At 39.5% G+C, this 22674-nt stretch overlaps 1 protein-coding gene across 18 annotated transcripts in view; it reads right to left on the minus strand.

Moving 5' to 3' along the window:
- Positions 1–22674, minus strand: part of ANKRD44 (ankyrin repeat domain 44) — a 143265-nt gene that overhangs the window by 34272 nt on the left and 86319 nt on the right. For 6 of the 18 annotated variants that reach the window (XR_012633955.1, XM_074910755.1, XM_074910754.1 and 3 more), the window contains exons 7-16: positions 20630–20772; positions 19034–19246; positions 17525–17603; positions 14249–14363; positions 10645–10727; positions 9237–9354; positions 6742–6810; positions 5849–5989; positions 2969–3079; positions 1846–1957 (exon numbers count right to left, since the gene is read on the minus strand). Coding sequence is in view for 17 of the 18 variants with exons in the window: in XM_074910755.1 (XP_074766856.1) it covers positions 1846–1957; positions 2969–3079; positions 5849–5989; positions 6742–6810; positions 9237–9354; positions 10645–10727; positions 14249–14363; positions 17525–17603; positions 19034–19246; positions 20630–20772 (1184 nt within the window). In the remaining variant the exon portion in view is untranslated. The remainder of the gene's footprint in view (positions 1–1845; positions 1958–2968; positions 3080–5848; positions 5990–6741; positions 6811–9236; positions 9355–10644; positions 10728–14248; positions 14364–17524; positions 17604–19033; positions 19247–20629; positions 20773–22674) is intronic. The other 12 variants (XM_074910768.1, XM_074910759.1, XM_074910756.1 and 9 more) reach the window with 6 other exon arrangements.

Here is a 22674-nt window from a genome sequence, read left to right on the forward strand (position 1 = left end):
GCTGAAATTTGTAGCAGTTTTCTTTGACTGCTGCACATAGAACAGCTGCATGACTACAACTCTGCAAATGATGCTTGACCTTAGGTTTGTATACTCCAGCTAGTCACAAATATGGGAAGACTGACATGGAAAAACATTGAATTTCTCTGTCCAAATATAGAACACTTGCTGCACAGCTGTCTCTAGCCCACAGTTTGCATTTCACCCTCCAAAATTAAAATAAAATCCAACACCTCTGATATGCATTCCCAGCTCTTCCTTTTGTCTGGCAAGCCTAAGCAACACTAGGACTTAATAGCAGCTTGCTGTCTGCAACTGATATGTTGCCAGAAAACATGCACAGCAACAAGCAAAAGAAAAGACAGGGGACCTTGCTGCGTGCTAGTGGTGCACAGGGACTATGATATGAAAGCTGAAAGACAATTCCCCAGTGAAGATGCCATTGTAGAAATCTCTGCTCGGGCAAGTCATGCAAGAATCTGGTGATAAGACACGGGTAAGGTTGCAATACACATTGCTGCGGCCATACAAGCGTAGGCTTGTACACATCACAGAGGAGTCTACTCTATATATACACCCTTCAAATACCAAGCACATTTGCTTTTGTTCCAAAAGGGCTGCAGGCTCAGCAGAAGACCGCTCCATCCCCACGTGCAGAGCCACAAGAGATCAGCTCTAGGAAAAGGCTCAACACAAGGAAAGGCCAAACTCGCTGCCACAAGCAACAAAGGAGCAATAATATTTAACTGTCCTAGATACACATGCTTGCAGGTGGGAGCTAAAAAGGCTTAACATCCCACCTGAAATTCTGGCCCAGGGCTGCCCTGTGTTATTACAGGTCACGGTTTCCTAGCTGTTGTGACCCTGACGTAGGCCAGCTGCAATATTTCTCCTGTGGCGGCAGCAACTGACAGCGCTGGTAAACGTGGTGTGAAAGCAGCATGTGCTGTGCAGAGCTCCTTTTCAATAATTAAGTACTTTGACTCTTCAACAAAGAAAGAAAGAACCAAACAACATCAAACACTAAACAGCACACAGTGTTCTTACTAAAGCCTGAATATCTATGCAATTTTCTTACTACAGCTTTTTTAAAAATCAATTAGAGCCTACATATATGTGACACAATAATGATGGATCGCCCTGTATATAAAGCAGATCAGTTAACATCCATCTTCATGACACTTATTTTTACAAGTCACAAACTTCTATAAATCTGTACTTATACATCTCCCAAATCCAAGTTTCAGCTAAAAATGTTTGGCTTTTTATGAGATACAATTTCTAATCATTCAAGGGCAGGATATTAAAAACCAACAACGACAATAAAAACTCCAGTGACATTGCATACAAGGTTAATCTTGACTATGGTAACTTTATCAATGCTGCTATTGTTTCATCAGAGAAAAGACAGGCACTGCAGGTATGCAGCTGACAAAAGCCATTTACTCTCTCAGTTTGCAAGTCAGATAATGTGCCAGCTGCAGAAGGCACATACACCATCATGTACTGGGAACTATTCCTTACTACTGGCACGTACACACACACGAAGAATATTCTGATCACAGTTAAAAACAATTTGAGCACACATGGACTCCACTCAAAGACAACATTTAACCACCAACTTACTGAACAAGGACTGGATTATCAAGATTAACATGTTTTTAAGATACAGCTGGTTACATATATTTCAGTTAACTGCACTGTATTGCAGGTTTTCACAGATTTGTGAATATCCAAAGAATTCCAATAGTAACCGTCAGGGCATTTCATAATACTAGCATATATACATATACATATATACATATATCAGCAGTTAAGAGTTCTCCAAACTGTCTGAGCACTCACCAGTTCCAAACACTGCCGGTGCCCATAGGCAGCAGCATAATGCACAGTGTTGTACCCCTCTTTGTCTTGGATGGACGGATTGGCATCATTTTGTAGAAGGAACTCTAGACACCTGTGGACAATTCACTTGTTTAAATGAGATCTCACAGTATTTAACAGACATCTCTCACTGGAACTAGGAGCAGTGCTGAAAACTGGCAGTTAATTCTGTATTTCTAGCGGCACCTCAAATCGCTTACAAGTTTCTCTCTTTTTAACCAAGAGCTCCCCAAATTCACCATTTTTAAAACAGAAAATTCCTACTCATCTTTGAAGATCTTCTTCATAAACAACAATCTTCAAGCCAACCTTTGCTACTCTAGATCACAACATCATTTTCTATTACAAAGCCTGAAAAAACCCTACACACTCTGTACCATGATGTAAACAGCCTAGAATTGTTACTACTGTACGTAAAAACTCTTAGATCAAACCACTGGCCTCTAAACATGCACAATGGCAAGCTGAAAAATAAAAACTTAACTGAGTTAATTTCCTGGCATGTATGTACATAAATACATTTTCTTCTTTGTTGGCTAATATTTTTTTTAAATCAGCTGTTTTTCAAAGGATCCCTTATGCTCTTTATAGTGCCTACCACTTTTTCTTATACCATCAAGAAATCATCATTTTGTTATTAGTACTTTCTTCCATAGCTTGTAATCTGTAGTGAATGTAAGGCTGTCATATGAAAAAGGGGATTTTTAAAACAAAAAAATCATTACACAGCTAGACGAAAATATCAATCTAAGTAAATAGAGGAATCCATTGGCTACTTCTTTTTGCAACATACATGCTCAGTGAAAAGAATTAAAATAAGACAGTGCATGATACTAAAGAATTATTAAATTACTGAAGCAGTACATTTTCATTTAAGAAACAGTAACAAGCACAGAAACAGAAATATTAGGTAATATATGCACGGAGAAGAGCATAGAGCTTTTTTCTTTGCGTTAGCCCTCATTAAAGCCAAGCATTTGTTCAGCAGAGCAATGAATGAGCAAAAGCAGAGGGTAGATTGCAGCCCAAAGCAGTGGCATTCTCCAGAAATGGAGTCTAACTGCTTTATTGACACCAAACTTACAATGCAGCTTCTTTTTCCTTCATCTCACTGGCTCTTTCAAGTTCTTCAGCATTTTCATGGGAGTTACCTAAAATATTCTTTCTTCTTAGCACAGAGGACAGAAAAATGCAACTTTTTTTCAAAATATTATACCAGTGATTTTGACGCAATCTGCCACCCATCCCCAATCTCCTTTTCAAGGAGTTGACCTCCTCCAGCCAACAATAAGAATTATACAAGTTAAATGTGTGTCCTTCATAGGTCTGCAGCTAATAAGTTTTGCAAAAAAGAAAAAAAAAAAAAAAGACAGCATGGTAGTTTATCGTCCCACCAGTCAATGCCAGAAAAAAACCCACAGAAAATTCTGGTTTCTATCAGAAACAGTTTGATCATCACTTTCTAGAATCACTCCATTTCTCCCACAGCAATGCTATGCATTTTGTTTCCTTTGCAGAGAGGAACTCAGGATTACCACAGCTTGCTTCTTCCTTCAGTAACCTGCTAGTTCTTCTCTAGAATTTAGGATTTAGAGAAACTTTAATCACTGATACTAAATCGGTCTATATTGAATCTGGGTTGCTGACTCTCATCACTTTCTGTGAAATATCTGGCCAACACTGTGTGGATCTCCTGGTCAGTTCATCTGGATTCTTCAAAATGCTCAACATGTCTTCATATTCCTGCACACCCAGATCATTTTTGGCACCTCTGCTTCCCAGCTGGATGGATGGCAGACAGAAGACTATGATCTGTGATCTTACAATCGTGAGCTTGTGATTATAATCTTTCTTGGCCACCAAGGCTAACATAGTTGTTTACAAACTGCCATCATCATGGATTAGTAGCTTGAAAGGTTTGTAGAAGGACGGTTGATAATTTCACTCCCAATATAACATGCAAATTCCTGACTGGGTTCTGCACAATGCAGAACAGTACATTCTTTCTTTAATATGCAATTTTCCATTTGTAACTGTCAAGATTTGACATTCTTCCTGTGGGTGCTAGAAATAATGGGCTGTTCTACAAACCCAGGGTCTGTCTGATGTCCACTGACTCAGTAAAAAAATTACTTATTAATAAAATAACTCCCCTGAATATTAACATTGTCATAGACAGTACTCACATGCTATGCTGAAGTCCTACCTGCATCTGCTTTCAGTTAACTACAAATCAGTGAGACCCCAAAATAAGATTCCCTGAAGAGAATAAGTGATGATCTTGAGAAACAGTACGTACTCAGAAACTGCAACCATCTATTTAATGAAAATGCTGTTGTGATTTCCATTGCAGGAAAGGGACCAGAAACACATTTACCAGAGTTGAAACAACAGGGCAACCTCACTGCACCAAGACTTCTCCCTGCTCATTAACTGCCCACATCCAAAGTTAAATAATTATGAATAGTCTTTGGACTGAGGTTGCGTGACCTTGGGAGGTTTTTGCCATTCATTAGGAAAAAAAATATGCTGACCTATAAAATCATGGACTGCAAATACCATTTCATGTACGCAACAAGGCTTCTTCCAGAACATCTCAAACTGGAAAATTTAATGAGAAGACAGCATCATCATATCAGAATCAATTTGTTTGGACTATAGGGGCAAATAAAGGCCACATATTCCTGCCAATGTTCAAGATGTGACTGAAGTAAAGAAAAAAAATAGTGATGGAAGTAGATGCATCCTGAAGTTTACCAGGAGCTTGTTTAAATGCAGGAACTTCACCTACAAAGAGCCAAAAGCTGAAAAATGCACAACCATTCTCAACACCCCAAATAATGCCTCACCCTGGCAAGACAGAATTAAACAGTCAGCAGTGAAAGCCTTTCTACAAGCCTGCTCTGACTGTAATGCTGAACACAGACCTTTGAAGGTTCTGCTGCCTTCTTCCCAGCACTGTTCACGTTTGAGGGTGATAGGAAAGACATTTTTTATGTCAGTTTTATCACAGCAAATGATGAAGAAGCTACCACGGCTCTGGCATGGTATGCAAACCTCTACCATAAAGTTAAGCCAAAGTTTTCCTGCAGTGGCTTTGAGGTGGTATTCTGCTGGGAATGAGCCAGATGAATTTTTACCAGACTTCACTATACAAGAAAACAAAAAAATAGTTCCTTACTGTTTAGACGAATGAGACAGAGAAACATGGGATGACCTAAAATAAATACAGGTTGCTAACAGTTTTAAGAGAGAACTAACAGGATAACTGTGAGCCTGTTGTATACAGTATGTTATAAGGAAGAGACTGCCAAAATATGCAACTATCTGAGAATTAGGAACTACAGTCACTAACCACAGGATTTCTATGTTTTGCAGCTGTCTTCCCCCTTTCTCAAAAGAACAGCACTGCATTCTGCCAAAGCATATTCCCCAGGCCTCTCTCTTTTTAGTCTCTAAAAAGCAACCTGTTTGGACAGGGTGAGCAATTTTATCAGATCTGACAGCGGAGAGAGACTTCTGGGTAGATCTATCCCATCTTTTCCAGATGTCTGACTGTCACTACAGCCCGTCTAGGAAAACCTGACCTTCTGCTGTCTCTTGCTCCACCCCTTCTGATGGACTTGAAAAGCAGATGTAGAAAATTCTCTGAGCTTACTCTTGTGAGGAAACCAAACAGAAGAAAACAGAAGACAAAATGTTGTGAAAATAGTTCACTAGGACAGGGTGGCTGCAAAACGGTGCGTTACATCAAAGGTGAACCATAGAGCTGAAACGCCACATCATCTGGGGATGTGGCTTATAGTCAAAGCAACTCGGTGTGGAGTTATGCATCCATCTGAGAGAAATACGTTTGCTAGTGGGATCACTATTTTGGCTCAAATGACATAGCATCATGAAGAGAATAGAATGACATTGGTTTAGCAAAACACTTTAAACAAGGAATACAAAGAGTCCTTCTTACTTTCGATCCATGTCAGAAGCAGCAGCGTAGTGCAAAGGGGTGCGTCCCCAGTCATCCGTTTCATTAATATTGGCTCCTGTTGTCACCAGTGTCTCAATACAGTGGAAATGACAATTTGCAGCTGCATAGTGCAAAGGTGTCCTGGAACATAAGTGACAATCTATTACCTCATATTCCAGTATGCACCACCAAGGATAACAATAAATCTTAACTGCTGCATTCCTACAGATTTCAAGCAGTCAATATCAGCGCCTTATGTTCCTCTGATGAAATGCAAAGTTACAGGAATTTAACAAAATACTGTGTTAATAGGAAGTTTTAGTTCTCCTACAAAGCCTAATAGGATACAGATCATCAATCTGTGGCTTGTAAATGACCTATTGCCAGTGACAGCCTCTGCTGTTGCTCTGCATACACACTACTTTCTTCCAGTGGGGAAGCAGAAAGCTCAGTGTCCCTTGCAGCATCTTATGTAGCCGGCATAGCAACACTCATAGCAACAGTTCACAGGGGGGAAAAAAACGTCTAGGAAGCACGTCAAATATCACCATCATAACCCAGGTGTTGTCTTGGGCACAAAAGCACAAGAATTTAGGCAATAAGAGAAGCAACAAGGAAAAAAAAAAAAACAAAAAAACAACCCCGTGATATTTTTAAAACAGAAAACTCAAGAGGGCGGGATGGTTTTTATGTATTTGATGAAGCCTGCACCTGTCTGCCTGGCCATATCACTGCAGCAGCAAGAGTTCTGCAGAGAAGGACAAACTCCTACTTTATTTTACTGTAATTTTTCATAGAACATATGATTTCCAGACTGGGGTGGTCTTTCTTCCTTGCCTGCTAGATTCTTTTTTTTTCTTTTCTTTTTTAAACAAGCTTCATAATTTACCTACCTCCCACATTTGTCCTTCTTATTAAAATCTGCTCCACTGCTTTGCAAGAGTTTTATACATTCAACATTACTGGAAAGAGAAGTAAAGAAAAGAAAACATGAACAAAACAGAAGTTTATGTCTGTGTTGCCCCCTCCCCCAAAAAAGAAAAATGTTACTCTATTTTTGTATTATTTGCCATGCAAAAACAAGGTACAGAGAAATACAACATGAAATTCAATTAAATAGAAAATGAAGCTTTAAAAAACTATCTCCTTTCTTTCTAGAAAACCTCAAACTTCTCTTCTGTGGAAGAAAAAAAAAAAATTTTCCAAAGACAGCACAGTAAATGCAATTTGAATTCAGTGTGTTTGTAGATTTTCAACGCAAGCTGTACTTTAATACTTCCCACACTGAACTGGTATTTTGTAAGAGAACTTCAAAAGAAAGTTGTTGCTAGCTTATAAAATGCCAGTCTAATAATGAAGAGGTGACATTTAACGAAATCCACCCCTCACCCCTGTTCGGCAAAGTATTCAACAGTAAGGACTTTGCTCAAATCCTGTTTACTTAGTAAGATTTAATCACAAGAGTAACTTTTAGGTTTATTCTCATATGATTTGTTGACTATTGATAGATTTAAGGGGCACAGCTATTTGAAGTGACTGTCACAACAATACTGCATTTATATAGGTGGATTAGTTAGATTCCATTGCTTTGTATCTATCAAAAGAATTTACCACAGCATAGCTGCTTCTTCATCTTGTTTAAAGCCAGGTGATTTTTAATAGAAAATAAAACAGCTGAATCCTCACGTTCTGCAATTCAAGCCAATAAATGTATGATTCTAAGCCAGAAAATGACATAAAGAAGCACAGCACTTTCCAAGACTCCTTGTCATTTACAGGGGCAATAGATCATTTGTGTTCACAATCAGATGAGCAGGCCTTTGAAATATGTTCTCCTCACCGTACCCATGCAACTCCCATTAATGTAATGGGAATAACAAGCATGTGTCAGGAAAGAAATGAATGCCTTCTGTATAGCTCCAGGAAAAAAAAAAAAAAAAAAAAAAAAGACTGGATGCAGTATGTTGGCATATGTTCATCCCTAAACTGCTATTGCATAAAATAGCTACAGCACACTCACCGCAATGTACTAAAAATAAAAACAGTTGTTAGTGATGACAACTGTAGTAAACCACTGGAAAAATACGGTTTATTTTCATGAGCCACTTTTGCTTCTTATGAAGCCTCTCCTCTTTAGGACAGCCATGTTGTTTGTATTATTCTTTTGGGGTGCAGCCTTATCCAAGAGGTAGCATCTGAACTATACTATGATAAACTCCATCCAAGCAACAGTCACACCTCCTCTATTAATGTGAGACGAGTATCAAGAAGAGTAACACCATAAGAATAATAAAAACAGTACTTGGATCAATTTCATTCGTTTTTTGTAATAACAAAAAAAAGGCTATATACATTTTGGTCCACTGAGAAGTAAAAACAGCTTCCAGAGAGACTGACACGTATTTGCTGTGGATGACCATTTCTGCTTGCTGTAACCACAGAGAATCCAAGCTGGGTTCTAGCCAATGCTCCATTTCAGCTGTTTTCTGAGCCATGAAGTACTCAGCAAAAGAGTCAAAACTCAATCCTTGACAAATGTTTTGTCCTTTTGCTAGGTTAACTTCACAGCACTCCACTGACAATTATTTGGAAATATTTAAGCGAACCGGATGCTACATTTACAACCTAAATTATGTATTTCAGTTTTCATTTGTTTCCACTTCTGGCCTCCCAGCACTCATCAGAAATGTATTACCCTGAGAGAACAACAGTCTTTTGACTTTCTAATTTGGAGATGGGGGGGTTGTTTGCTTGGTTTGGAGTTGGTTTGTTGTTGCCGTTTTAGATTATTGGTTTTTCATCCAGAAACTTTTGAACTCGCACCTGAAAAATGGGAAAGAGGGAGATGAGCTGCATTTGGACTCCAGGGCTGCAATCTGATGGCCACTGTTGCGCAGTTGAATTTTTAGACAAGGACACAGTTCAAAGCAGTAACTTCCCTGCCAGCAGCATCCCGGGAGCTACAGCTCCTCCTCCTCATTCGCTTTGCTCTAGGAACTGATTTCCTGCTGACCACAGGCCTTCAGCAACCGTTGTGGCCAACAGACAGACCTGGGTGAGTATGCAGTACCCCCACCCAAAGCTGAAGCAGTCTTCACAGGGGCATGAAAAGGAAGAGCTTTACCCTATGCTGAAATCCATGCTTCAAATCACAACCCAGCTCTCTGCGGTAGAGGGAACCAGACCATCCCCTTTACTTTGCAAGAAACCCCTACACGAGGGCAGTGGCAACAGACAGCCTCAAGTGACCCAGATCTGACATCAGACCACTTTGCTTCTCTTGCGCCACAATAAATTCCTCTGTGGATGGCACAGTCAAGTTGGCTGGCACCAAATCTGCAACGAAGCCACTGAATAACTTACAACAGCTACAGTCACAGCTACTCACCCTCCTGCAGCGGCAGCGTGGAGGCACGTTCTTCCAAAACTATCAGGGGTGTCTATTTCAAAGCCTGCAGACAGCACGTGCTCATTACTAAACAAGGACACTATGCTATACTTTTGTCCTAGTTAAACCACAAGAAACATTGCAGAGACAGAAAAATCAGTTAGTTGGAAAAAAACAGAACGCAAGCAACTACAGTCAGAAAGAGGTTGTCACGGGAACGGCGAGCGGCTGCTCCAGTTTGGCAGCTCTATAAAAAGAGCTGCAAAGTCGACGAGCATCTATTATATTTCTGCATCCAGCTCTGTGCCCCAACCCTATTTAAAACCATGTGACAGGCATTTATAAGGCAGATACTTATCAAGAGGACTGCAACAGCAGGACATGAAGACAGAAAACATGAAGAAATGAGAAAAAAACACAGAGTCAGTCTGAACATGAAATGGGGCCATTTTTGTTAGGTGTGGTTTTTAGGTTGGAAAGAGGCTTCCAGGAGCACGCAGGGAGATTCATCACAATGCACAAGGCCGATGATATACGCCTAGCAGTATTAACTCGGGTCACCCAGAGCTTTTTTCTTTCCTTTCTTGATCGAGTGGTCAAGGCCAGAGTGCACCAATGTTTAATGTAATGGGATATGTACTCACCATTTTTCACACTTTTTTTATATCCTACAGAACTCAAGTTTAGGGGAAAAAGTAGTTGTAGGAGATTTTACGTGTTAAGTAATGAAGCCGTTTTATAGAAAAAGCATATGATCTGCATTATGACTTTTTAACTCATGGGAACTCTTACCTGGAAAAAAAAAATTTGGAATTTGGCACCTGATCACTGCCTCTTTTGAAACGGTTGCATCAGCAAACTCCTGCTTCTTTTGCTTTGGGCTCTCATGAGGATCCTGAGAATGGTCTCTCGACACTACACTTTCACTCGTTTCCCCTCTCATGCCCACAGAGCTTTGGCCAGCCTAACTCCTTTACTCTGCCTGGATTTAGAAACATACTTCAGCTGTATCTAAAATACATCATCACCAGTGAGATATAAATACCTGCATCAATTCAGGCACCAAGGAGATAATTTCCTGAATTATTCCTTCAGGGGGAAAAAAATCCAAATCAAAACAGCATCTCACACTCCTACAGTTTGGAAAAGGGTCCTAAATTTCCTCCCTCCTCCTGCTGAATTATTATAAACTCTCTGAACCTGCCAGGAGAAAAGAGCTTCAGGCATGAACAATACAGGATGCCATTAGGAAAGCCTCGCACGCTCCTGTACACTACACCACACAGCCGAACACAGCAGCACAGGAAGTCTTTCATTTGAACAATTCACAACAATGAGTATAAGGGGGCCGAAAGCAGCAGAGACAGACACTACTTGAGCTCCACAGACACTGGCGGGATTTACTTACCCGATGACAACAATTTCCTGCAGCAGTCTGAGTGTGCATTCAGCGCTGCTAAGTGTAAAGGGAACATGTTGTGGATCCCACACCTGAAAGGCACAACAGCCGCATTACACAGAGTCATGTGAAAATGCAGGTTGCGTACAGACACAACACATCAAAAGCTCCTTCCACAAAGGCAGCATTTTTTATCTTTTTTGAGGAAGATTCTTCCTGCCATGCTATTTTTATCTGTATTTCCTTACCAGCCTTCTTGGGAGTTAAAAATATTCTGATACAGCAACATTTTGGCATTATGCTTTGAACAGAATGGGGCAGGAAGGTTTGTAAAAATTCAAGGCTAAAGCCAAGGTAAGGGAGGAAGTGGGAGAGCAAATACTGCTTCGATTCAATTTCCCGGCACGAGATGCACAAATTTCTGCATCTGTAAATGCAGAAATCTTCTTGATAGTATTTCTGAAACCCATTTTTCCTGCAGTTAACATCCTTTAGATACCTCTCATGGGTTTTCAAAGCCTCCCCTTCTTCCCTCTCTCTGTCTCTTCCCTGGGGCTGGGGTAGCTGATGGCTCTTCTTCACTCTTTCCTTTAGGCTGCCGTGACACTTAGGTTTTTCTTCCCACATCCTAAGAACTAAACACCCAATTTTCCTATTTGCTCCAGCTACACTCCTCACAGTCCCTTTCACTTTTTCCCCCTTTAACACAGGGCCTTTTCTTCAGTTACACTACAAGCTTCTCAGAGTGGACATGCTGGGTAAAAAAAAAAAGGTAGACACCTATCATTAGGCTAAATCTGTATCAGGCAACCACACAGTTTTTAAACAAGCTGAGCACTCAGCAGCTTTTATTAGTATCAGCAAATCAAATCAGCTCAGTTCACTCCCTAAGCATGCCACTGCTTAGTGTCTTGGAAGACTTTTGGGTTTGGACATCTTGGCTTCTGTCATTTAGCATTGTTTTGTGAAAAGCACCTTGTTATTCTAGAAATATCCTACCGGCAGTCCTCCAAGTGCACATAAACACGGAGCTTCGGAAACCAACTATCTTGACAAGATTATCATCTACTGCCTGGTTCAACAGATATATTTTAGAAAAATTACACACTCTTGAACAATAGCAGATGGATTCATATCTGCCCTTCATTTCTGTAAGACAATTGGTGGATGGGAGTGTATGATCACCTCATGGAAGAGGATTTCAGATATGGACCCAAAGATGAAGAAACTTGTTTTTCTGCAAGGCTCACCATAAATCTTAATTACTATTGAAGCTTTAGACAAAAATTAATGTGGATATTTATAAAGATATCTTGCTCTCTCCAATGTTTTATACACGTATGTATTTAATTAATTTTGAAAAACTTACTCTTACCAGAACCACAGGCTCATCCTTCCTGTGTCTTCACAATAAATGTGTCCTCCTTGATGCTTCACTACACTTAGGAGTGACTTGTGGTGCTGTACAAATTTTAATTTTGCTAGCTAGTGTCAGCATCTACATCTTAGAGTAAATCTATTAAAAGATGATCTGACACCCTATTCTTTGAAGGAAAAGGCACAAGCTCCACCAAGCTGCTGCATCTGTATGAACAGGTTGCCTTTTTTAGCTGTGCATTCATTTATTTAAGCTAATATAGGACATTCTGTATCACCGTGCATCTTCCTACACCCATTTCCCTCTACCTCCTCCTCCACCTAGTTATCTAAAGCAATACTTTTCTTCTTTCACGTCAAGTTTTCCACCAGCGCGCTTTGGCTGGTTTCCATCGAAATACACTATCTGCACATCTGCTAACCAGCATCACACTTCTATAGCTCTGTTCACACTGGTTCCTCCCACCCCTTACACACTTTCCCCTTTAAATGCAGTTGCCTCAAAGACTGACTGAGCTGCCTGCAGTTGTTTCTACCAACACTGCAGAATTTTCTTTTCAAAGCCAGTTCAGGGAGCTCAGCCAGAGTTATTTACATGCAGCACATATGAAAGCCCATTCCCAGCATTTCAATGCTCCTTGTTTAGCACAGACAGTAGCATCATTTGGATCTGCCTGGTGTCTCTGAGCCAACTTCTTATTTCACTTATTTCTGCTGCTGGAAAAAGTATTTTATTCAATCAATGTTCCAGTTGCCCATGTGTGAAATAGAAATTTCTAACTGGATAACCCTGATTCTAAGAGTGGGCTATCCAACTGCATCTCATTTTCCCTTTAAAGCCTCAAGATAAGAGACAGACTGAGACCTGCTGTACTGGAGAAAGAGCTAGGAAAAATACATGTCTACTGAGACACCAAGATCTTGATGCTGGCTACGTTAATAAAATCCAGTGACGTAAGTTGAAGCCTGTGGAATTTCATTATCCATGCCAACTGAAGATCTGTTCCACCTTCTGAGTTTGCATAGTGACAGTTGTACTTGATAAAGTAATATGGGCAAAAATGTGACCCTTTTTAAACATCATCAAGCAAACAAACAGAATACTGAGAGCTGCAAGTATCTTCAAAATTAAAACCAGCCCATTTGCATCTGAAAGTAGGTTTTCCTAACTATGTAAGTCAAGAATAGTCATTGACTTCCATGATAGGTTCTAAGTAGAAGACTCTAAAATTATATTTTGGAGACATGAAAGTAATCACTGAAAACTTCCCTTCATGAAATCAGATGCTGCTATTAAACACATGGTACAGATATCCTTCACGGCAAGGCATTACTCTGGCCTTATACACCTTTGCTTACCTTTGGGTTTGCTATTTTCTTTTAACAGACCATAAGAACCTAACATAATTCACCAATACTCAAGTACTCTTAAAAATCAAGCACCTGTCAATGTTTGAGTTGACAATATGTATATTGTGGGTGCAGTCTTGACACATGTGCAAGAGAAAAAAAAACAAAACAAATTGAGTTGAAGCAGAAAGCACTAACGCTTAGAAATGTGTCTAATTTCAACTGCTTGTCTTTCTGTTCAAAAATACTCCCAAACTCACAAATCAGACAAAAGCAGTCCTATTATTTCAGCCACCTAAGTATCAGAAACCATGCAACATCAAGACAGGCTGTAGTTATCAGAAATACTTAGTAACATCTGCTATGCAATACTGCATTTCTATTGATTATCTTATTTCATATCTAAAGATACAAGACAAAAGAATAATCAACATGTATGACAGGCCACTAAACATTAGGCTAACTCAGATACTAAGGAATGTGCACACAATTCCCTTGAAAGGCATCTGAATTTTTTTCAATTACATTTCCTATACAAACACTGCTACGGACTTTCTGAAATAACTGTGATCAAGATGCACTTTATATACATACGTACTTCATGTACACTATATACCACTGTGCCACATCAACGCTTTAGGAAAAAGCAGCAGCACTTGTACTACTTGTAACCGCTTAACTGGTCGTAGTAGGAACTTAGTAGGGCTTCCTTCCCCTCCACACTTGCCAAGTGTTCATATTTTAAACCCATGTCACCTGCTGAAGTACTGTACAATCACGTTTATCCATTTTAACCTTCACACTTCAGAACCCGAGGAGTAACTGTGTTTCCAGGCATCAGACAGAACACTTGGTCATTAGAAACAGCTCCGCTTCAGGCACCTACTTGGCAGTATCAGCTCCGCTGGTTATGAGGGTATTAATCAAAAGCTCATGTCCATATCTTGCAGCCACGTGCAGAGGGGTGTTACCATCCTTATCAACACAGTCAATTTCCCCTCCTGCAAAAGATATTTTCATACAGTTTAACACTGAAAGATTAAGCATGAACCAGTGGCCACAATCATTATTTCTCTCTAGCAAATGCAGCATAATCAGTCTAGCCACAGAAACACTACATTTCAGAGACCAAGAACCAACACACAGCAAGCTGTCAGCCACTGGTACTGAACGTGGTCTGGCAGCAGTATTTTCACCTCCCTCTCCAGCTGTAGTGGTGGGGAAAAATGGTGGGAAACAGGTGAACAGGATGATACACAACAGTCAAGTATATGATTCAGACGTGCTGCTCATCTACAGGTACAAATGGATATCTTGAATTAAACTAACCAAATAAACTGCTGAAACTATGCCCTCATTCATAAAGGCACTGCCACTCAACCTCACCTGTAAGAAAGCAACATTAAATAGTTTGTTCAAGTCCAGCCAGAACATACTGCAAACAAGTGTGTTGTGTGCCTTCTCTGTGTCTCACCAAAGAACAGCTGAACAGCGCTTAAGTAGAACTTTTCCTGTTATAATTGAAGCCTATCTTCTTGTGTTTTATCCTCACGTAGGAAAAGTAGATTATTTCTTTCTTCTATGCTGCGACTTTTGATCCATGCAAAGACTGCTATCAAGTCCTTGTTTTCTTTTTGGACCAAGGGACCATAATTTTTTCAGTCTCTCCTTGTAAGTCAGGTTTGTTGCACTCCCAACTATTCTTGCCCTTCCCCCAGTCCTCTCCAGCTGGCCCACATCCTTCTGGAAGTAAAATGTCAAAAGCCCAGGAACAGTACTACAGCTGACATCTCCCAACGCTGAGCTGAGCAAAAGGATTACTTCATGCCTGCTGGCTACACTCCTATCTATATACTCCTGTACACTGTACAGTACCATCTACATTGTTGATCATTTGTTTTAAGCACCATGACACTGTCGACTTATGGTCAACAAGCTTCTAATCCTCCACAAGCCCCAGATCCCTTCTCGAGGAACCACCATCCACCCACCCAGCTGTTGCCATTCTGAACTTGTCCAACTGATACTCCTGCCTGTGTGTGGGATCTTTCCTTTGCTTCACTTGCATTTAACTTCTGTCTCCAATTTTACAGGATCATTTTCCATTCTGACTCTACCTTCTGCCAAACTAACAGTCTCTCCCAACTTCATGTTTTCTCCAAATGTTAAAAGCACATTTTCTACTCCACTATCCAACTTGTTAATGAAAATACTGGATAGTTCCAGACCCAGGAGGGAAACTGAAAACCCCTCTCTACACCTTCCGTTTCAACAACAATCCATTTATTACTGATCTCTGAATGTAGTTTTTCAACTAGTTATGCACCAACACTGTGATATTTTAATACTTCGTTAGTTTGCTGTGAGAAAATGAAAGCATGTAAAAAGTCTTGCTAACATCGTGGCAATATTTACTGCATGTCCACTATTCACAGGAGATAATGCCATAACTGTGACAAGAAAAGTCCTAGTAAAACACTATACAATGTTTTCTAACAGTTAATTAAGGTCAGTGAAATGCTGAAACAGGTTCCCTGGGGTGGAGCCTCCACCAGCATAGGTCTCCCCAAACATTACCTGCTCACAAAGAAGTCAGAGGAGTATTCTGTGTTTGCAAAGCCTATTACCCTTGTGTAGAAGAGAATTATGTGTTCAGTATCTCTTGCTCTTGAAAAATCTATGCCAAATATTGCCCACTCCTCCCTCAGTGTTTACAAACTGTTTATTCATTCACTCATTTCAGAATTTTTGGCTGACCTATGTAAAATTCTCCAGCTTTTCTTTTTCCCCATTTTTAAAGATAGGTATTGCTTTTGCACTTTTCCAGTTTTAAAGTAATCCATTTGTCCTCTACAAGTCGCTAGAGACAGCAGCCAGAAATTGAGACTCTCTAGCCAACTCATTAAGTACTGCAGTTAAGTACTGCAGAATGAAACTCCTTTTCGTTAAATCATTGACATTTCTCTCTTCCACAACATCCCATGGCAATGAGGCATAAAGTCACTTGCAATCAAATCTGTGTACAATAGTAAAATCAGAGGGGCAGCAAACAAGGAAAGAAAGAAGCAAAACCCAAGCATATTGAAGAAGAGTAGAGAGGCGTGAAGGACAGATGAAGAACTGCCAGTCCTTTCACACACAAATACAACACACAACAGCTGTAAGTCAGAGAGCATATTTGACTAAACAAATAAAAATTGCATTAAAGCACAGTTCTTCCAGTTTGCCCAAACTCCTTTTATTATTACTATTTTATTTATCCAGGGAGACACGTGACAACAATTTGCACGATGACCCGAAATAAGCATGAGGTACTGAAGACCTGCATTTTAAAATACAATACTGTGTAAATGTGTCATTACATTCACAGTGCAACTGTTCAGTCATCTTCAACATCTCACACCCAAGTTCCAAGTTTGGGATTTTGGAAAACAAACAAAAAAAACAACCAACAAACCCCAGACTATCCTGTCTGGTATACTGGCCAAGGCTGGGAGGCATAAGTAAATAATCAGTAACAGCAAACTCTATCAAACAGAAACAGACTTTTACCAGATCTCCAACAATAATGTCTGTCATGCTCTGTAGTATTTTTGTACAAAGGAATTACCTGATAAATGACTGATAATCAGGAATCCTGGCTATACTAAAATAAACCAGGTGGCACTGGTCCACCCCCCCCGAGTATTTATTCAACACTTAATGAAGACAGTGGTGAGGGGTGGACCTAAGGGCAGTGAAAAAAGTACAGCTGCTGAGTGCAGGGTAGAGAAAATGATCAAGAGTTGTAACAACACCAGGCTTCCCAAGGGAGGACAATTAGAAACTTTTCTTTTTTTAGTTTTTAAATAATTTGAGAAGGAAACTTTTGCCAAAAGACCTAAATAGAGATTTGAACTCTTATTTTCAGGTTAAGAATCACAACAGATCAGCTGGACCACTGTCAGCTGGAGAAATACAGGATTTTGTTAACAACCAAAATCTCAATTTGTGATGACATGCTGGAATGAGACCTGTCAGTGCAGCTCAAAGCCAGAAGCTGATGGAGAGCTAAGCGACTCTCAGAGCAGTTCTTTGGCACTTTGAGTCACAACAACTGAAAATTGAAACCTTAGAAATGCCTAATCTTTTGGAGAGTCATTAAATAGGCCCAGAAACTCACCATTCTGAATGAGGGTCTGCGACCGTGTGAACCTCCCATGGACAGCTGTCATGTGCAGCGGGCTCTTCCCATCCTTACTCTAACAGAAACAAAACATAAACCCAACCATTTTGCATGTAAAGCAGTGGAAACAATTTGAAGTCTCGCAGCTCAACATCCTACAGCTGTTCTTCAGATAAAACCTCTGCCATAGTAGGACTGAATCTATGCATGATGGTAAGTGCAGAAGCTATAAGTGTACAAGTTTAACAGTTCCTTAGCAATGAGTAGGAAATGGGCTGGAGAGGAGACTGTCCTTACAGCCTGGCTGTAACAATACCTGTTAGAAACCTACAGGTATATGACATATTATCCCTGAATATTAGTTTTAAGTAATATTTCCCATTCAGTCATTATTTTTCCTAACCCTTGCAACAAGGGGAATAAAGAAAAGTGAAGGAACAATAAAGCTGAGTAGAAGTAGTCTCTGAGAGATTCAAGAACTATATCCTGTTTCTCAATCTGCATTTTACACACACATCCCAGAATAAAAGCCACTATATTAAAAAGTTTTGGTTAATAAATTTCTACGCAGTCAAAAACAGGATGTCTACAAAAGACAATTAGAAAACAAGGAAGGCATATGAAAGGAAAGGTACAATGAGTAGAGATCAATGTTTTGGGTTCTAGAGAAAGAAACTGAAACTGGGGAAGCCGAGGAGCTGAGAAAATAGCAATGGAAGAGTACCAACCACACTACTCACATCACTTCACGTTTATTGGCATGGGGTTTCACATTCATTGGCAAGCACAATCCTCAATTTCATTTTAATAATTCTGAGTTTAAATAGTGCACTGACTATTCACTGATCTCAGGGGACTTGCAAGAGGTGTTAAATGCTCAGAGACCAGTTTTAGAGGTAGTAAACTGAAACATGCAGAGTTTAAAGTAAAGCAGATAAAATCTTTTATGAACTCAGAGATCTCAAGTCTTCTGGTACCTATACCAGTACCCTCTGTTGGGTAACAGCAAGTCCCTTTCAGCTTCATCAAGATGTATCGATTTATCTCAAGAGCATTCAGATATTCTAAACAACCATACTTTGTAAACTCAGGCTCTAAAACAGATAAACAAAAAACCTTCAGTTCTTACTTCCCCGGGAAAGTCAAAAAGAACTTTTTAGATTCAGTTTTAATTAAATCCATATTGCAGGGGGAAGGAAAACTTACCACCACTCCCTGAGATAACGTTTTGACATAGCTCCTGGGACTATATTTTAGTAGTGGTTCATGCCTTCAGGAGAGTGGCTGGCCTAGAGTTTAAATCTGTCATTATATTTATCAAGGCACTGAGAGCTCCTCTGCTGGGAAGTAATCTCATCCAAACAGTTTAATGATCAACATTCTCAGCATCACTCTACTTCCATCAAAGATTTAAAGCCATGCTGTACTCGTTATTACAGTTTCCAGTCTCCCGAGGTATGCAAAATAGGATAAAGTAAAACTGAAGAGCTGCAATGCAAGTTTTACCTGAATGTTAACATCTGCCCCATTATTCACTAGCAGTTCAAGACACAGTGCTCCATGAGTGGAGGCAGCAGCAAAATGCAAGGGAGTGAATCCATTATTATTAGGCTGATTTACATTAGCACCATAGTCAATCAGCTCATTAACAACAGAATCCTGACCATTGTAACAGGCAATGTGAAGTGCAGTATTTCCATAGATGTTCATTTCATCAATCTAAAATGAGACAAGGAGACATAGTTAAAATTACAGACATAGGCTTACCATTTTTCATAATGCATCACATACTGCAAATGGAAATAGCTGGAGGCTTGAACTGTCACAGGGTATATTTCTCACCAGTAAATTTCATTGACAAAAATATACTCCCAGAGACCTTAATTTGGAATGCTTTACCTTTACTATTATTAACTTTTTATCCTACAGGCAATTTCTTAAAGCCTGTATAAAGCTTAAAGCTGATAGCAGGACTGTGTAATGATGATGATGACAAAAATCCTAACAGCTGAAAAGCTTTTACATATAAGTGAGAAAGTAGGATAATTAAAAAGCTCACAATCTTTATTTAAAAAAAATTAAAACACCAACTACTGAATTTTTGTGAACAGAATCACGCTTGAGAACTCTTTCCACAGATTTGTTTTGGAAAGGGAATGAAGGTGTCTGAGTGAAGGGGAGGTGAAACTGCACAGCCATTTACACTTCAATAAGAAACCACTTTCAGTAGCTCATTATTATGAAGATTAAATTAAGATTATGTTTCTTCTTGATGACTGGTTTATTATTCAGCTGCAGTTCTGTAAAACAGGACTAGGCAGATTGTACAAAAGACTCAGGGACTGAGAATACCCTTCCATGAAATACAGGTGTCTCAAAAATCATATCCCCAGTGGTGGAGAATGTGGAAGTTAAAGGCAGTTATTAGCACAGTACTGCTAATAACATGAAACACCTATTCCCCTTCAACTTCACAGTCAACAGCCTGTGAACACGGACTTCTGACATTTTTTTGACAGGTCAAGTCAGCTGAAAATGCAATGGCTTTATTTGACATCTCTGATTAACTCATGCAGGTCCTTCTGGTCATCTCACTGCTGCTTGAACCACTGAGTTGACAATATTACACTAAGAGAAGTCTGTGCCCTAAAAAAAAATTATTTTCCAGAGTGAAAATAATCCTTCTCCTTCCCTCCATCAGCTACAGAAGAAATACAGGTCCCTAAACATAAACAGCCTGGACTGCTGTTTAGTAAAGTATGCAGTATATATGTTGAGAACAACCACTCATCATATCAAAAGGAATGCTGAGCCAAGGTAAATTTCATTATTCCATCTTCTTCTGAGGGGACGGCATATATTTCCTGATTTCTTCAGCAAGGCGGCCTGGAATTTACTGTCCATATCAGACATTTTTTATTCCAGAATGTTTCCTGGCTCTTCAACCAATAAGCCACATGGAGCACAAGGTGGTCCAGAAAATGGGAACTATTTTCTTTAGAAGTTCTGCCAATGTCTGTAGCAGCATCCATACGAAAGAAGAAAAGAATATCTCCAATTATGGAGAAACATGGAAGCCACAAAGAGCCCATTACCACATACCTCTACACCCAGGTTAAGGAGGTGTTTCACAATGTTAATCTGCCCATTGGACGCAGCTGCATGAAGTGGGGTATAACCCTTCTTGTCTTTACAAGTCACTTCTGCACCATGATTAATCAGTAAGGCAACAACTTCCAGGTGACCTTCAGAAGATGAAAGATAGTAATCAATGAGTATACCATCCTACAGCATCACTTCTCCCAGAGCACTGCTTTCTTGCTAATGCACTGCCCCTTTCATTGCTGTTTCACAATGCTCCCACAGTTTTACAAAGGAAAAAAAAGCTATTTCGTAAATGTTCATAATCCTGGCTCCAAGCCATGTCAAGAAATCCATGCATTCACCTTCACCAGATGTGTCAAATTTCTTTTTACTGAATTAGTTATCCAGTTATTAAAAGAACAAAACCACACCTCTTTCCAATTTATTTCTCTAAAAATAACAGTTTATATTTTATTCTCCCTGTTACAGAAAGAACAGTGAGCACAGGACCATAATAATACAAGTCTCCCAAAACAACATCCTATTGATGTTATCTGCAAACACAACTGCTAACACTGTTTTTTTGTTAGTAGTACAAAATAACTTTAATAAATGATAAAATGAAGGTATCCTCTTTTCTAGCACTATTGAGGACACAGAAATCTAAATTTTAAATGAGTGCAGAATTTGATCCAAAGCTTACCAATACAAACACAAGGTTTTCTACTGAATCCACTGACCCGCGGATCAGGTTTTTGAATCTCCAAAACTGTATCATTAACACAAAACTGCGCAAAAAATCCCGAATACAGGTCTAAAAATATTTGAATCTGAACTCATAGTCTATACGCACATACTTAGTCTGCAAACTAAAATAACTGCAATAGCCTCAACATTCACACAGATTGAGAGCTGACTGCCAGATCAATGGGACATCTGTCTTCGGGAGCAAAACGCCTACCCCTGAATTAGGATCTCCCTACAGAATACAGGGGAAGAGCTGAGCATCTCAAAATGCAACTTATAACCCATGTGTATCTTCAGTTTCCTCCTCTTTCTGAAGGTCTCAAACCATCTGGTCTACCTTCCCAGATAGTGCCCTAGCCACAAAAATTAAATCAAGGCTGAGGAATAGTCCTCACTGCTTCATGTTGAAGCAGAGCTGTCTTTCTTAGCATTAAAAATGTATTATGTCAAACACCATATAAAGCTGTGCACCATCTGAGTTGTACAGCACCGGCATGACAGAGGCAACTCTGGTCATGGGCAGGTACTAGGAAACTTCATAGACAAAGTCCAAAGTGCCTGAAGACATTTAAGCATTTGAGAAACTATGTGAAAGCTTACACAAGAAGCTCAGGTCTCATTATCTAAATTCTGTCCAAATTACACATACAATCTCATTGCTAATTTACGCCTTAAAGGCTATCTAAATATTTTGAAAAGTACATCATGAATTTCTGAAAATAATTAAGCAAAAGAGATGTGGAATTGCACAGCACAACATAAAAACCTTTCACCTCTACAGAGTGGAGTTCAAGGCTTGCTAGCTCAACAGCCAAATCACATTCATTGGCAAGAGTCTTTCCATCTGTCTGTGTATACCCAAAAAATGCACAATATGCTTTTCTCATAGTTTAAAATCTCCTATTATCTCATTTCCAAAAGTGCCAAGAATAAAATCAAGATTTTGACTAGTCAGATGAAAGAGTTCCTGGCCAAGAGCACACACCACCTCACAAATTGTAATCTGGAATATACTGCAAGGCCAACAAAAGATCTTGAACAAGTGTGACCACTATCACAGGCAATCTTGTCCTAGTATTTTTAAATTATAATGCCCCACTATAAGAAATCTTCCTTTAACTTTAAAGGAATGATAAGGTCATTTGATTTAATTAAGCGGTATTTGGTAACACCAGTGATGTTTTGAATAGACCAATCAGTTGCTCTTGTCCACTCAGGAAAAAAAGGACAACAATTTGCTCCTAACGGGAAGAAAGTCTGTGAAGTGCTTCCTAACAATATCATAACTTAGCTACTTATAAACATAGATAGATGGC

This window comes from Athene noctua, chromosome 7 (genome assembly GCF_965140245.1).
Source record: "Athene noctua chromosome 7, bAthNoc1.hap1.1, whole genome shotgun sequence".
Taxonomy (NCBI): Eukaryota; Metazoa; Chordata; class Aves; order Strigiformes; family Strigidae; genus Athene; species Athene noctua.